General features: G+C 37.8%; 1 protein-coding gene across 3 annotated transcripts in view; it reads left to right on the top strand.

The window, feature by feature from the left end:
• Positions 1 to 1,151: 1,151 nt before the first annotated feature.
• Positions 1,152 to 16,779, top strand: part of LOC139131402 (organic cation transporter protein-like) — a 20,539-nt gene continuing 4,911 nt past the window's right edge. Inside the window, exons 1-5 of one of the 3 annotated variants that reach the window (XM_070697431.1) lie at positions 1,152 to 1,364; positions 12,288 to 12,625; positions 13,317 to 13,547; positions 14,158 to 14,354; positions 16,001 to 16,143. In XM_070697431.1, coding sequence (XP_070553532.1) covers positions 12,299 to 12,625; positions 13,317 to 13,547; positions 14,158 to 14,354; positions 16,001 to 16,143 — 898 coding nt within the window. In that variant the 5' untranslated portion in view covers positions 1,152 to 1,364; positions 12,288 to 12,298. Of the gene's footprint in view, positions 1,365 to 2,308; positions 2,423 to 8,079; positions 8,190 to 12,287; positions 12,626 to 13,316; positions 13,548 to 14,157; positions 14,355 to 16,000; positions 16,144 to 16,779 lie in introns of those variants that run through there. The other 2 variants (XM_070697447.1, XM_070697439.1) reach the window with 2 other exon arrangements.

The raw sequence follows: 16,779 nt of genomic DNA, 5'->3' as shown, positions 1-16,779 counted from the left end.
AGTTTCGGTCACTCCACTAGAGAGTGACCGTGGTTATCGGTCCTTGTTCTTGTTCTTTGAGTGAATGTCTTGTCTCGGTCACTCCACAAGAGAGTGACCGTGTTTGAACTTCTTCAAACAGAATCCGAACTAATTTCGGAATTCCAAAGTCCAAAAAATAACATCACTCTTACTTGTATGTTTATAACGACGTCACGAGTGTATGTTGGTAGGAGTTTAAAAACATGATACAAAATGTAAATTTTAACCCAAAATTTGTGCCACACTGTTCCAAAAATCATGTGATCAGCGTAAACTTAAGGTGAAGTTTCTGGGATCACATTAATCTGTCAAAAATTCAGCTGATTTTTTCAGCCCTTTTTTCCATGTCTGAAAAATTCTGGTGAATATTTCTTTGTTAACAGAACAGTCAGCTGGATTTTTAGATATTATTTTAAAAAATCAGCTGCATATCTTGTTTATTGACAAAAATTAGCTGATTTTTTTGAAATCATTAGAAAATTCCATTCAACTTTCAGCCGATTTGCAAAGATTCAGCTGATTTTTTTTCTGAATTGTTCTGTTCTTCTGAAAATTCAGCTGAATGTTTTAATGAATATGAATTTTAAAATGGCATTTTTTGGAATGTGAAAGAACTTTCCAGTTATGGTACAATTATATTCATTATTATAGTAACATTAATATCTTGTGAGAAAATTTCAAGTTAAAGGAGATTCGGAAATTTGTTCGGAGATTTCGAAATTAGTTTACTGTGTTTTCAGTTGTTTTTCATATATTTGTAAAATGGAGTTTAATTTTAATGATACATTCTAGATCAGATTTCAAGATCAAACAACTGCACAGAGCCAGACCGGAAGCTTAGGGTCTATCAGTAATAAAAAAGTGCAAAAATGTTTATCTTATCGATAAATTTATAATTATGAACATGGTTGATGAAAATATGATATTTCTGTCATTATGCTGTGCACAATCTCTCCGTAATTATTGACAGCGGGACTGCGAAGGCAATATTGTGATCATGCAAGTTTAACTGTGTGAACAACTATAGAATCTGACACCCGCACGAATCAGACGGTTCTTATAATATCATATTTTTTATCAACGATGAACATGATTATTGATTATGTAAACAAATGTACACGATTGTTATGGCTAATAATTCCTTGACTGGTCCCGGCGTACAACTGAGTGACACCGTATTACTGGCCGCTGGCTCTTATGAGCGTACTTACTGCATCTTATTATTAATTATTAAACCTGAGTCCTCTTGATTTCTTATCGGCTGCGTAACACGTCACATGTTCTGAGGAGATTATGTTTTTGAACCCGCACTCGTCATGAAGGAAAAATCCGAATTTTAAAGGGTAAGTTTTGATTTCCACTCGATTTCTAATCTCTTATTATAGTCTAAATGTGGATGGATTTGCACTTGCACAATGCGATCTTATATTTGATGCGACGCACCTTTCACGGCAACTCAACTTAGCACGTGCAGCAATCCCCTGCTGATAAACACATATATAACAACAGACATTCGCAGCTTTTTCCTCGTCTTTGTCGAAGGACAGGGGGATTTTTAAGTCGGTCGTTGGCTAAAATTGCAAATGAATTCAACATGGGATTAATTCACTAATGCATTATATTAATACGATCTATGCATCGTGTTTCGTAACTGTCTGTGACTATAGTTAGATACACATGCGTATCAGATCAGTGTTAAATTTTATCTTAATTCGTTTAAGGGTGAGAGGTCATACTATTCCGTGTGTGAAACTTTTGTAATAGGGATAACGCAGTGTGCAAACTATGAATCAATTTTATAATAAGCAGCTTCGTTTGAGGGAATATGGACGTGCAGATAAGAAACGATGTGCTCTTTTTTGCAAGCGCAACGTTTTTTGTTTGCACTCGGGTGCATCACTATGATCACGTTATTTACAGTCCCTGTGTTATTTACCGGCGGGGTCGTAATGCAGACAACTGTTGATGTACTACCATATACTGCAGCTCGCAGGTAATTACTACGTTACAATTTCACATGTTGTAAAGGAGTTTTATCTCCGAAATCGGTTCCTCGGTTGTAGTTTGAAAAATCGTAATAGCTTAACAGTTTTACAGCTGTACATTTAAAATAATGAACACTGAAAACCCACGTGTTGAATCGAAGTCTGTGCCAGCAGCCAATCGGCTCTCAGTCTAAAAGATCAACAACACCGAACCGTAGACAGCGCATGTGCAGTAAACTTGAAGTGAACAAACTGTTCGCTTGGTAACGTTTTCACAGGCAATAATACCTTTGGGCAATTATTTTACCCTGCTGAGAAGAAAAAATATGACTCATACCGCGAATTCAAGGTGATGTTCAAGTTTTTGTGTCTCGATAACACCCTGATGGAATTGTAGAGTGAAAAAAGGAAGAAAGGTAAGATGAGGTATGTGCAATCCATATCCAAGGGAAAGGCAACTGATCGATGTATATAAAGTATTTCGGATAAGGGCAACCCAAGTGTCGACGTATAGATGTGGGAGCTGTAGTTGCTACACGTGTTTGAATTCCACGAGACGAGCATATCTGTGTCACGTGACCACCCTCTGACTGAGGCAATGAATTCAAGGTCAACAAACAAGATATCTGTCAGAGATTGTAATGGTCAGAAAAGTGAAAAAAAGGAAATAATTCTAGACATAAACAGTGTTTGAGCAACCTTTGACAAAGCAGTTTTCATATTAATTTGTGCACATCACTTGACTGTACTGCCACTGTTTTGGCGCGAAAAGGAGCGTCGGCTAATGTATAGAAAGTAAATGTTTAACCAGAAGTGGGCCGAGTTGACGAGTATAGACCACAGTCCCACCACTGTGATTAGACTGAAAGTTCGTCGCTCTAGGTAGCGTAGAGAGCCCCCTCAAGTGACTGATCTTTAAGTCTACACGTCTATCAGACTGAGTGAACAATTTACTTGGCAGTACCGATGCCACCATAGAGCTGTTCATTGGGTTTTTAATCATATAAAAATACGACTTACTATTCGTCGCAAAGTAGTGACCACTTTGACCTGTATATGGCGAATAGGCAATACATGGGTATGAAGGCTGCATTCACAAAGTCTGGTGGGGGGTGGACCATAATTGAAAACTTTATTCGTTTTACACCCTTCTTAAAATCCTCAAAAGCATTTCAAATGCCCCCAGGGCTCGCAATTAGCGGTAGTCCCGCGTCCACAGACTACCGACTTTTCCCTGGGGCTACCAAAGTCCATGAAATGGTAGCCCACGTGGACTACCAGTATAAAAAGTTAATTTCGAGCCCTGGCCCCTATATATCATCAAAATATTCAAATCCCGATTATTATATGCCAAACGTTTAACTATTTTGATCTACGTATCAATCAAAGTGTCTTGTTGCAATTCCAAATATGTTGAAATATTCAACATTTCAAGTCAAGCCATACATTGAAATGCCAGTGTCACGATAACACCAGTCTGTTGCATATTCATACTCTGGTTGCGTCAACAAGCTTTGGTACAAGAAAATGATGTCGATACACAGAATATAATTGTTGAGAAAAATGGCCACTGATCATTCACATCTCAGCTACTCTCTATATGGACAATTACTTGTTCTTTCTGAAGAGCAATCTACTCACAAACAATGCTGAGACGCCAAAGTATTCACATTGTTGAATACAGCCTGTACAAGATGTTGTGAAAGGGATGGTAGCTGCAATTTTGTTGATATTTTATATATTTTTGTGTCCTCAATATTCCCTAAACCAAGTATTTGGCTTGTCAACAGTTGGTATTCTGTACAGTCAGTACTAACCTGGCCTGCAATTCAATCGTAAAAATTACAATATACGGCTTAATTATGTTGATATTGGAAGTAAAGTGGACTCTTGGTGTTTAATACATGCTACAGGGAATAGAACAAGAAACTCTGGTTTATACATTGAACAAAAGTATGTAAAATGTCAACAATTACAACACCTGCTCCTGTTACAAAGTCTGCGTGTTGTGTTTCCAATGGAAATTCCATTGCATTCATACTATTTAGATTTTTTTCAGAATAAAAGTCATTTAAAGCTATACAATGATTTCAGAATATGTTTAATCACTATCAACATTAGAGCCAGTGGATGACATAACAATGTTTTTTTTTTTCATTGAGTTACCTAGCAATTTGTGGAATCTGAAAAAAATAGAATTCAAAAAACAGGGAAAAATATTTTCAGATCCCTATACCCAGTGCAAGCCTTTCAAACCCCCTCTACTTGGCCTAAAACTTTCAAATTCCCTCTGAATTTCTCAAGCCTTTCCCACCCCCAGTATTTGTGAATGAATGTGAATGAACCTGCCCAATTACATTCAGTGTAACAGCCGGTGGAATAGAGAGATAGCCTCGGAAAGACACTGCGTGGACGGGAGGGTTTGACTGTTTTCTGCAAATCGGTTGTCTCAGTTCCTACTGAATATTTCATGAGGATGTCCTTCTGAACATAGTTTGTGTCGTGGCTCGTTATTGCTTCCTTTAGGACAAATGTGGTTCCGACTTTCCAAAAAACCGGAATGTATGGTTTTTAATGGTAGGAAAATTACCGTTTCTCGTACTCTTGTAATAGGTAACAGGGTAAAACTTGTCATTCAGCACTAACTAGGGGTTTACAGTATCTCCTCCATGTATGTGAAGATTACAGTAAAGAAAATGACATAAAAAAAACGAAAAGAATAGTTTTTAATGGAAGAAAAATTACTGTTTCTCACACTCGTGTAATAAAAGAGTAACATAGACTAACAGGATAAAATTTGCTATTTATCACATTAATTTGGGGCATGTTATTACTAGTGATAAGGCTGATAATGCCGATATTGAACGACAAAGACGTACTTTCTGTATTGGAGCCAATATGCTATTGAGACAATGTAAACACTGTTCTACTGATGTCAAGAAAGTGTTTTCTGTTTACTGTGGAAATATTTATCGCTACCATTTAAGCTTTAACTACAAATCAAAGGTTTTGAACAAACTAAAAGTTACGTACAGCATTGTTTGGAGGAGGCTTCTAGGTGTATCTGCAGTGCTTCAAATATATTTGTGTTTAACATTTATTACGTCTCTCCGGGAAGTTATCCGAAATAGCATTCACAACTGTAAATGCAGAATCGATTTCTGCAATATGTAATTCAGACTGGAATTGCCACAGTAAGATTCTCCTTTTCTTGAGGAAGCAGTTGTACAAAATTTAACCTTCTTTCGCAAGTGATTGTGTAAACGGATCCAAAACGGCCGCATGACGCCGTTTGTTTTGAAATCCTGTATTTGATGTCCATCCACAGGGGCTCCAGGATCCATCCACAGGGGCTTAAGGATCCTTTCATACAGATATCGCAGACATGCTTGAGCCAACTCTTTTCAAACTTGGTACAAGCATAATACACTAAGGCACTCATATGCACGTCTATTTAATTTCGTTTGGCGTGTTTAGTGCTAATTTGCATAATTACCGTTGAGAGCTCTGTTTCTTTTGCGACTAGGCCAAGTTTGATGAAACTTTGTACAGATGCTGGTCATACAGATTTCAAATAGCACAAAATGACAAATGTCAATATTGTTTCAATTAATTACTAATTAGCATGTTTTGATGAAATTTTGTAATTAGGTTGATATGTCTCGAAATACTGCAACAAATTTAACATGGTAAAAATCTTCAGCACACAGTCCTACTATAGTCTACAAAGACATTTAGCAGTATCATGTAATTAATTGCTAATTTGCATATTAAATGAACTTTCCTAATGCATTAATACTGCATTAAATTTCATGAAACATGGTAGAGATGTTGATCTGTCAGTACTTTAATACTGTGTGAAGACATTACGAAGTATCGTATCAATAAATTCTAATTTGCATATTTAATGAACTTCCAGAATTAGCTTGATATGCCTAAAAATGATGCATCAAATTTGATAAATAGTGGTACAGATGTTGATCTTCCAGTAATGTAATGGTGTGCTAAGATATGTAACAGTAGCATGCCAATTAACTGCTGATTTACATATTTAATACAGTTTTGTAATTAGTCTATATCAAGAAACGGTTCATCAATTTCATTAAAATCGGTACAGATATTGAGCTTACATTGCTTTAACAGTGAATAAAGATGTTTAACAGCGTCATCTTAACAAATTTAGATTTGCATATCTAATTGACTTTCCTAATTAGCGTGATATGTCCATAAATATTGCATGAAATTTGATCAAACTTGGTACAGATGTTGATCTCACACAGCTGTAACACAATTCATCGACACTCAGTGGTATCGTTTAAATTAATTGCTAATTTGCATACATATTGAATTTGTTTTTAGGATGAATGTCCAGAAGCACTGCATCACATTGTATGAAATGTGGTACAGGTGATAATCTGTCAATGCTATGATAGGATGAAAAAATGTTTGGCAATATCCTGTCAATTAATTCCTACTGGACTTATTTCATGATCTTTTCTAATTAGGGGTGGACCATTTGATATCCTGGAGGGGGGCTTGGAAGATTTGGGAAAAAAAAGATGCCAGGTGGAGTTGCTCGAAAAAAATCTGGCTTAAGTGGCTGATGGAAAAACAATTATGGACCATTGCGACTCAGAAAAAAAAAATCTTGGCAATTGTTCGATGCACACTGCAGCATCAATAAAAATCAAGCAGTAGCACTGGAGTTTTATAAAGCATAAACCATTTCAAGCTTGAGGAACAATAACTGAATATGAACAATTGTACAGTATACATGACCTTCTGATTAGAGGAAGTACCGGTATGCTGAAATTGAAATTGCTCACCAGTGTTTTCCAGAAATGTGTAAATCTGAATGTATGGATTTTGTCAAAATACCACAAGACGAGAGACAGCCTGCAAACATTTTACTATTATCGTTTGCGTATAGAAAACTCATAACAATGAAAAAATGCGTAGAGACTCAATCCAATGCGTAATATTATTACGCATTGGATCGACTCTCTACACATTTTTCATTGTTATGAGTTTTCTATATACGCATGTTTTATTCGTAAATGCGAACACTGTTATAGTGAATTATCTTACCAATGTTTTTCTTAACAAAAGCGAATGTGTTTTGATTAGAATTGAATGAGTTTGATGGTTTTGGGGAAACTACTATGTGGTAATGAAGAATGGGAAATGGGCAATGAAATGAGCAGACAGCAGGTGATTTAAGATTAAATGTTACATCTTCACTGCAAATAAAACCATAAGTGTGTCATAAATAATACAAACAAAACAAAATCATGTTTGTTTGTTTTGTTGTATGTGAGCCACGTCTAAGACACACAACAAAAGTACTGTTTCAGTCTGTAAATGTCACCTCAGATGCCACCAGAGAAAACCATTTCCACTCCAAAATTTCATTTTTCGCGCTCTCTCCCCCCTCGTTCGCTACGCTCACTCGCCACTCAGTCGCATCGCTCCCTCGCAGTCCACCGGTCTACTTTCTTAAATTACCCGGCTACTTTTAAATGTAAGGACAACACTGACAGGTAAATGCCATAAATGTACATGATTTTAAAAATATGTTTTTGTAAAGTGAATAAAAAATGTACACGTATTTACATATCTTTATTTAGTTTCTTGAATGTAGTCTGTGTGCGATAGAACAGCATCTTGTTACTGGGTGTGAAAACCAAGCAAACAAACATTGCACCGAAATTCGGTAAAAAAAAAATATATCTCGAAGAGGGAAAGTGAAAAAAAAAAGTTGCCAGCATATGCCCTGTAGAAAAAAAAATTCACGGTGAAGCAGTGGGGAAAAATAATGGCTCTCCACCAATCTTCCAAGCCCCCCCCCCCCAGGATATCAAATGGTCCACCCCTTAGGGGTGGAGCCCAGATTGGTTTTACGTTTTCACCATTCACCACCATGGAACTCATTGGCGGCCATAAAGCCCCATCTGTATCGCAGCACTTTTTAATCACAACACTAATTAATGAACAGAATTCTATCCTCGCCCTCGGAGGACTTGTAATCAAATTACCAATCAATTAGGGGGACTGTGTCATCGACGATGACGTGTTTCGTTGAGTGTCCGTAAAATTGGTCATCGTTTACACAAGACCGGATTTCTTAGAGCTGGCATCTACACATACCAGACATTTTCTGTTCGTTGACACCTTTTCGTCCAGGTAGGTTGGACAATTTCACACGGGAGTCATTTTGCACTTTTGCATTCAGAGGCCAGTACTGTGCATTCTATGCATTTTTCGACCATTTTATGGTGAACATCGGGCAGTGCATGGACCATTGTATACCGTGTTTTTTTTTGTGGGTCGTTTTTCTTTCAAAACTAAATCGTCACCACGGAGTTTTGTTTGGTTTTGGTTTTCTTCGGTTGCATTGGGTTATCAATAGCGGGGGTTTGAGGATGTTACTTGTAAGCGATTTTAAAAAATACTAGTTGGAAGAGCAACTGCAAGCGTACTTCGTCGCGTTCCGTTATGATGATCGTGAACGTCATGTGCTTTGATATCTAGATCCAATTTTTATTGAGCCAAAATTTCTTCACTGAAACACCCAACTCTGCAGTTTTTGCGGAGTCTAACATGAGGAAGTTAATATTTGACAAGAAACGGTTCTCTCATGGAGAAGGAAAATGTTGAAAATAATTGAGACAGCACTACACTACCGATGGTTGTTTTTGTCGTAAAGCAGTTTTTCGAACATTATCCTCAAATAGATAAAAGGAGGGCAAGCCAACCCTGAGAAAGATCAAGCTCGTTCTCGAGATACAAATTTTAGATCAATGACTGAAACTCTTGACTGAATTATCATTAATTGCCGCGGCCAGTTCTCATTGTGGTCGTCGAAATGCACTCGTCGAATTGCTATAAAGACGGCGTACGCCATTATTTTAACAATATCTTACGAAAATCACATCAACTTTATGAATGCTTCGCCATCACGTCAGCCATTAGTTCAAAGGTTAATCAAATATTTTGATTATTGAATTGTCATAGATAAATTGATCTAAACCCAACTTTTTATCTCAGAATTCCAATGCCTGGATGATGCATCATCACCGCAAAACAATGGGTTTCTGCCAAAGTCTGCCCTTCAGAGATTATTATAGACAGAATGTCTCCGCAGGCGGTTGTATTCAAACAGGCAGTACAGACGAGGACAGAACGGACGATTCAACAGCATTTCTCCCCTCAGATGTCTGTCTGTGTGTCTCTCTGTCTATCTGACTGTTCATTAGATATCTCTGGAACGGCTGATGCCATCGAAATGTAGAACTTGTCGGTGTTCTATTGATTGGAGTGGTCGAACCATGGCAAATTGTTTACTCAGTAATGAAAGCAATTTTCTGTATGACACCTAAAGTTGTGTTTTCCAGTTTAACATGTATCCTCATATTATATGATCACACGTGACCGTCCGATCTGTTGCATTTTTGCCATTATTTTAAATGTCACTCAAACATGTCACAGTCGATTTGTTTATGATATGATTCCCTGAACTGTACCAGTGTAACATTAGTGCCGTCTCAACGGAGGTTGCTGCTCCATAGAATGATGTGATCAGAGTTTAGAAAGTCAGCTTGGCGTATTATGAATAAGATTCTGTGATGTAATTTCAGATGGTTCTGTAAACTGTAAGTCACAGTATCGTTTTAGGGTTGGCGAATGCGTTTGAGCACTTCAACTGTATCACCAAAATCTATAATTAACGCCTTCTATCCTGACGGGAAACAGTTGAATTTGTGAAAGACATTTTATAAACTATGATAACTTCTAAGCATGGGTTACAGATTATACCGGTAGTTCAATATCAACTCAACATCAACAATGTATACTTCAAAATCACAGGAAAGAATTCAATTCTACATTGAAGAAATTATAATCTATAACTTCCAGAATATCCTGGCTGTTCACTGGAATGTCTATGGAGACAGAAAAAAACATAAAGACACGTTTATTTCCCCGAATGCCATAGAGAGCGTTGCTTACTCGGAAAGTCAGGTTGTAATTGTGTTGTTTTTAAAAAGAAGAAATACTCCAGTCGACACAACAAAGTTCTGTAATCGTTAAAATAGGCATAGACACTCATTAAAAAATGATTCCAAGTTTCTGTATTATAATAAACGCGATGATCGTTGGCACACTCCATCATGTCAGTGACTACACCTTGCGCTGGAAAAATGGAACTCTAATCTTGGAAACGTTACCTTGAAGGAATACGTGAACAGTTCTAGAAATCATAAATGATATCGGTCTTGGAATAAAATGGCCTTGCACTATTTTGACCGGACAGAGCATGCACATTTTTCTGCTCCCCGTATTTTTCTCTATCAAATCAAGGGGTCTTTTTAGAATCTGCAGGTCTTTTTGCACCTTCTCCCTGGGATCTAATTATTAGTCTGTAAAACTATGAGCAAGGATGTTTTCACCGGAGGGGAGCAGTGAAAATGGGGTAAACCACAGTTAAACGGCAGATGTACGTCAATGGAGGACAGCAGAAGTTAAGCATCAATACGAGCACGATATTTCGTGTCTACATTTGCGGGTTTTCTCTAAGGCTTGGGTTCTATATGTTGGCCCTATGTTTACGCGCAGTTACTCAAAATGCAATACTTTTATTGGTTTTTATTTTATTACAGGACTATATATATATTTAACTTATAAAGTCATGTAAGTTGTATATTGACCCTATTGACCTATTTAATCAGTTCAACCTGCCGTTGACAAGCATTGACAGAAGACAAATTCTGCGAACCCTCAAAGCGTCAAATGCTTATAAGTAGAAAAATTAGGCCGTTGTGGATGAAGTCCACATTTCGCGTGTTTACCCAGGCTCTTTTTTTAGTTAATAAGTAAGATCATGATCAAATCAAATAGATTTCTCTGATGCCCTATTTTGGTAGATATTTTGTAATAGCGGCCAAAGTGTCTCCAAGTGTCTCTCTGCCTGTCTGTCTGTCTGCTCGTCTACTGGTCTGCGATCTGAAAAACATATGATTGTATCTGACAGACACATGTATTTTGAAATGATTATTTGGTTAGATTTCGGTGTCTTTAATTGCATAATTATGAGGCCGTTGCCATGATAATGAAAAAGTTTAGAAAAGATCTAATTTTGTATACCACCGTCTTTTCACAGCGTGTGTGTCTAATTCGCAGCTTAAAAGAACAAGTCGACTGATCGCTATCTGCTGATTCACTCAGGTCATTTCTTTAATTTCTGATGACTTTTTTTTTTACATATACCAGAAATGATACCACCATGGTCGTTGCCTGTACCACGTGTACGAACATGGTGAAAGCAAACTTGAGTTGTGTTGGTTTATGTAACAGGCTTTGTTCATGAACTGTAGTATATAGTCAACGTTTCACGTGTTACAATTTAGGCAATTATGTGTCATCTCCCGGACCTTTATGGATGAAAGTAAACTTTGTACAACATAATTTACAAAGCGAAGCAAAGTTTGCTTGTTTACATTATTGCTATCATTTTATAGTTTGGCAATGCCAGGGAATTTTTAGATGTAGAAAACATCTGGGGCCACAATACTTGATAATCGGATAAATCATCAGTAATAATCTGGGGCATGCCGTCGCAAAATCTACTGGTATTGACAAAGCGGAAATACATTGTGCAGTGATTAGTTCCCGCGGACGCAGTCTGGCGGGACTTAAAAGATTGGGTCCAGTCCACCCGTCCGTCCGTCAGCAGCCGTTTCTCTGTCACCCCTGAGCCGATTTTTTTTCCAAACTCTGTGCAAGGATAAAGTACTGTGGCATACATATGCACATCAATTTATTTGGCGATACGATCCAATATGGCCGCCAGGCCGCTCAACTATCCCTGAACCGATTTCATTCAATGTTGGCACACAGATAAACTACTATCATGGCATATATATGCATGCCAAGTTATTTCTTGATACGATCCAATATGGCCGCAATTTTTTCATGTTTTTGAACCATAACTCAACTATCCCTGAACAGATTTCATTCATACTTGGTACACAGACATTGCATTGTAGTGTGCGTGTGCATGTCAATTAATGGTGCTAGCGGGACTTTACCATCAGCGACGACTTTATTTTACTCCTGACGCAGAGAATAGCTCACAAAGCAGTATAGCATTCTTGTTGTTGGGACTGTAATACAGCTGTAAAATTATAACGTTGTTTGTTAGATGGCTGCTTGTCAGGAAACTGGTGAGATGAAATTTTCTTCACTTGGATTTTGTAGCCTACTTTTGTACTTGTGCCATTACAGGAATTACAATCATGGAGTTAGATGATGCATTGGCTCTGCTCGGTGACTATGGTTTGTACCAGAACTTGATCTTCTGGCTCGTGTCTATTCCCGGAGCTTTCTTCGGAGCATGGCACATTATGGCCATCGTCTTCTTGGCTACCTGGCCTGACACTCACCACTGTGTCGTCCCCGAGGGATCCTACATCAACGAAACCATACCAGTGACTGACTGGGATGATAACGGCGAGCCGATCTACGATAACTGCTACATGTATGTAAATTCCTCCGTTGACAATACTACCACAGGCTGTACAGAGGGTTGGTACTACGAATCGTCGGAAACTATAGTTACCGAGGTCAGTGGTACAAGCTGATTAAAAAACCTTATATTGTCTGTCATCAAGCAACCTATAGAAATCCGAAGACATTAGTAATAATCAATAGACAACTAGCAAAAATCGATATCAATACACATCTTGTGGCAAATTTTAGACAGGGCCGTAGGCTGACCACATTGCCAAGAGGGAAGATTCTAGCTTACCTAGTATTTGAGTAATTTACATAAATTTTAACAGTGTGGAAAATTCGAGGGAGGAACCCAACCGCTTTTAGGTTACGACTCTATAAGACAACAACGTTGATAACTGCTAAGATATAATCAGGATAATATTTCATTTTTTCATATTTTTATCAAAATCAGGACAATATTTTATTTTTGCATAGTGTTATCCATGTTTTATCTACTTACAACGTGAATATCATAACCCATTCGTATGCCCCCTCCCCCTTCGCTTTAGGGTCATAACCCCTTTGTATTCCCCTTCCCCTTTCCCCTTTGTTTTAGGGTCACCCCTCTCCCCGAGTGAAAAAATAACGAAAATAGCAAATTGAGTTAAGTTATTAAAGTAAACTTTTTGCTTGAAAATATAATGCTCTCTGAAAGATACATTGATAATTGAAGGGTCTGCAAATTCGGAAAAGCTTTAAGTTAGAAAGATGATAGATGCTTTTTGTAGGTCTGACATTTCACTTTATACTCTTCCTTAGTGGGACTTGGTGTGCGACCAAGCATCCCTGTCACAGATTTCATCATCCATCTACATGATCGGTGTACTGGTAGGATCCTTCATAGCTGGTCACTTCGCGGACAATTTCGGCAGGAAAACGACCTTTCTGGCATGTATGTGGATACAAGGCGTTATTGGTATATTGGTGGCATTCAGTCAACACTTCGCTACGTTCTGCGTTCTGAGGTTCTTCGTCGGGTTCTTTCAGCAGGTAAGACATTGGATTCAATTTGTAGAATAACATACAAAAGTCAGATAAAGAATTAAAGATTATATTCAAATCCGATTTCTGCCATGTTGGAATCGAATTCCCCATATATTAATGTAGTTTTTACTGAGGGATCTCATGGCACTTACACGATGCGCAATGCTTACCCAAAGCAAAGGCAATGAATGTTGAGTGTAGACGGAACATGTACATTTTTACCCGCGATTTTGTATTCTGTAGAATGAGATATAGATGATGTCCTTATCAAGATATACAAACAGTGTGACATTTATAGCCTACGCATTGCACGAGGTTCACCGTTTCTCAGCAGGGTCGCAGGAAACAGCAAAGTACAGTTAATAACAGTTTGACTATCATCAAGTGCCAGATTAACCTACTGTACCACTTTCCTATTAAATTGATTGTCGCAGTCGTACTCTTCTGAAACATATAAAATACATGTGCACACAACTAAAGTCACAGTGCACTGCATTTGATAGCTGGTGTGCAAGGAAGGAGATAGCGTGGCAAAACACACATAGCCATGACTCTTGAAAAATAGTTGAAATGTCGAGTTTAACAAAGTCTTGTCTCGGTTCATGTTTTTCTGCAGGGCGTTATGTTGTCACAGTTCATTCTAGCCACTGAGTTCTTCACGCCAAGCAAGCGAGTCTATGCAGGTTTTCTTAATTGCATGTGCTGGGCGTTGGGGATAATGATACTGTCGCCGATAGCGTATGTGTTCACGCACTGGCGTGCGTTCCAGATCGCCATTTCCGCCCCTGCACTTCTAACTTTTTACTACTACTGGTAAGTCGGGTGTTGAGACTTGAGGTGTGCTGTGATTGGACGGCTCGTTGATTGCCATTTTTTGCTCACGTGTTGACACACGTGAGCATATGTCGCAGCGATGTCTGTCTGTGTGTCTGTCTGTCTGTCTGTCTGTCTGTCTGTCTGTCTGTCTGTCTGTCTGTCTGTGGGTCTGTCTGTCTGTTGGCTCAATATCTCAAAAACGGCTCATCAGATCAGAATCAAATCTGGTACATAGATTCAGTTTGCAAATGGTAAGAACTGATTAGTTTTTGGTGGGTGTGGCTTGCTTACTTTTTGCTCATTTGCATAATTAATGATTTTAGAAAAAACGGATATACATTGAGAACGATTGCACGCAATTTGATGAGATTTGCTACAAATGTTGATCACATCAAGATATATCAGCTGTGAAAGTTATTAAAGGGGTGATGTGAAAGATAATTACCAATTTGCATATTTAATGAAATTTCCTAATTAGGCGTATATATCTGAAATTACTTGATCAAAATTGACGAAACTTGGTATGCATATTGAGGATACTATGATTTAACATTATTGAAAGTCATTAAGAATGTTTACTTCATCCACATCCTAATTTGCATATTTAATGACCTTTTGAAAGTAAGGATATATATTTGAATTTACAAGACCAAAATTGATGAAACTTGCTATGTACATTAAAGATACTATGATAGAACATTATTAAATGTCATTAAGCATGTGAATTTGTTCAAATGAACACATCAGTGTCAAAAATGTGCAAATGAGGTAAGAAAAAGTGAAATCCTGCAAATGTGCAGGAGGCATGCCAGTGAGAAACAGGCAAACTCCACTGATCTTGACTCATTTCCTGTCATTGTTTATGAACTGTTACAGCTGCAACCATAGACAGTAGATGGGGGAAGACCGTTTATACTAAACTAAGAGGGGCTTGTTTCTGCTATGCATGTTGCTAAAGTTGACCTCCAGTACCTAAAGTTAGACCTTAATTACTTTTGTCATTCTTGTTTTTCTGGTTTAAATATTTCTTGTTGTTTTTCTGGTTGTACTGTGCAGAAATCATTGCCATAACATCAACGTAGAATTTTCCTCCACTGAACAGATAGAAACACCATTTATTGTTGATCATTGGTAACCCATACTCGTATATACCAATTCTGATCAAATTTGAGCGACACCGTATAATTGCGGTATTTTTTATTTTGTGGTATGGTCTCACATTTTGACTGATGGGATCTGAGAGTTGCCGATGCTGTGTAAATGACACAAGGCGTAGAGGTCGATTCAACGTGAAAATTAGAACCCACACTGGCGATCGGCTTCATTAAATGGGGGAGTATATGTAATACAAACTGGATAAGAGCGTTTAGCAAATGATTGGGTCGGTGGAGTGAATTCAGATCGATGGGGTTACATTTGTCGACTAGATTGCATGATAGCCTCAAACTTGTTGCATTAATAATTGTTGAAAATTTGTCAAGCAAGCATCATTCTTGCTAACAGTAAGTAAGACGATGGAATGAAGTTGCAAGTACTGACATTTGTCTTGTCTTTTGATGAAACTTAAAAAAAAACACACATACAATTATTACCTGATAAGCGGAGATTAAAATATTCCCCATCTTTTTCAAATTTTATGGCAGGGTGATACCTGAGTCGCTGCGTTGGTTGATCTCAAAAGGGAGAGTGAAAGATGCGGAAATTATTTTGTACAAAGCTGCAAAAGTCAACAAAGTTACACTACCCGATAATGTGTTGACAGTGGAAGCCAAGAGTGACGATGGTGGTGAGTAAAATAATTCTATACGTGAATGGTGACGTCACTCCTTCAGTGGGGTTTTGTGTCAAGAAATACGAACTCTCCTTGACATTTAGCACCAACTTAAGCACTATAACAAAGAGATAATACTAAATACCACACCACTGTGCAGCACACAAAGTCTTTTTGAGAGTAGAGTGCGCCCTAACGACAAATATTCGGACTCTCAAACTTTTACAATATTTTCTTTTGTTCCACCCCTTGTGGGGGCTCATTTTGGGATAACAATTTTGAATTTCAAATATCGGTAAATATCGACTATTTTGATTTTCTAGTTCCAAATCTTGCTGGGTGACGCCTCGATTTTTATACCTTGGTTTTGAAAGAGAATAGCTGAAAGTTTTCTTTAGGAAAGTTTGAAAAATTTTAAGTCCTTTATTTTCGAGGCGCGATAATTACGCTAAGCGCTATTTTTATCTTTCTGTTCTCTGTTCTCCTGTTTGTGTAGTCCAAAGTATGTTTTGTCAATCGCTGTCTACGTATCTTCCATGAAGTCGACGAATACGAGCCTTCTCAATGATATATTAACCCTTTGAGCGCTGTAATTTTTCCCGCAAAAAACTTTTGGTGCAACATTTTACCAATTTTATGATTTTTTTATGT

The sequence above is a fragment of the Ptychodera flava genome, chromosome 1 (assembly GCF_041260155.1).
Source record: "Ptychodera flava strain L36383 chromosome 1, AS_Pfla_20210202, whole genome shotgun sequence".
Classification (NCBI taxonomy): Eukaryota; Metazoa; Hemichordata; class Enteropneusta; family Ptychoderidae; genus Ptychodera; species Ptychodera flava.
This window is presented reverse-complemented; position numbering and strand designations above follow the sequence as displayed.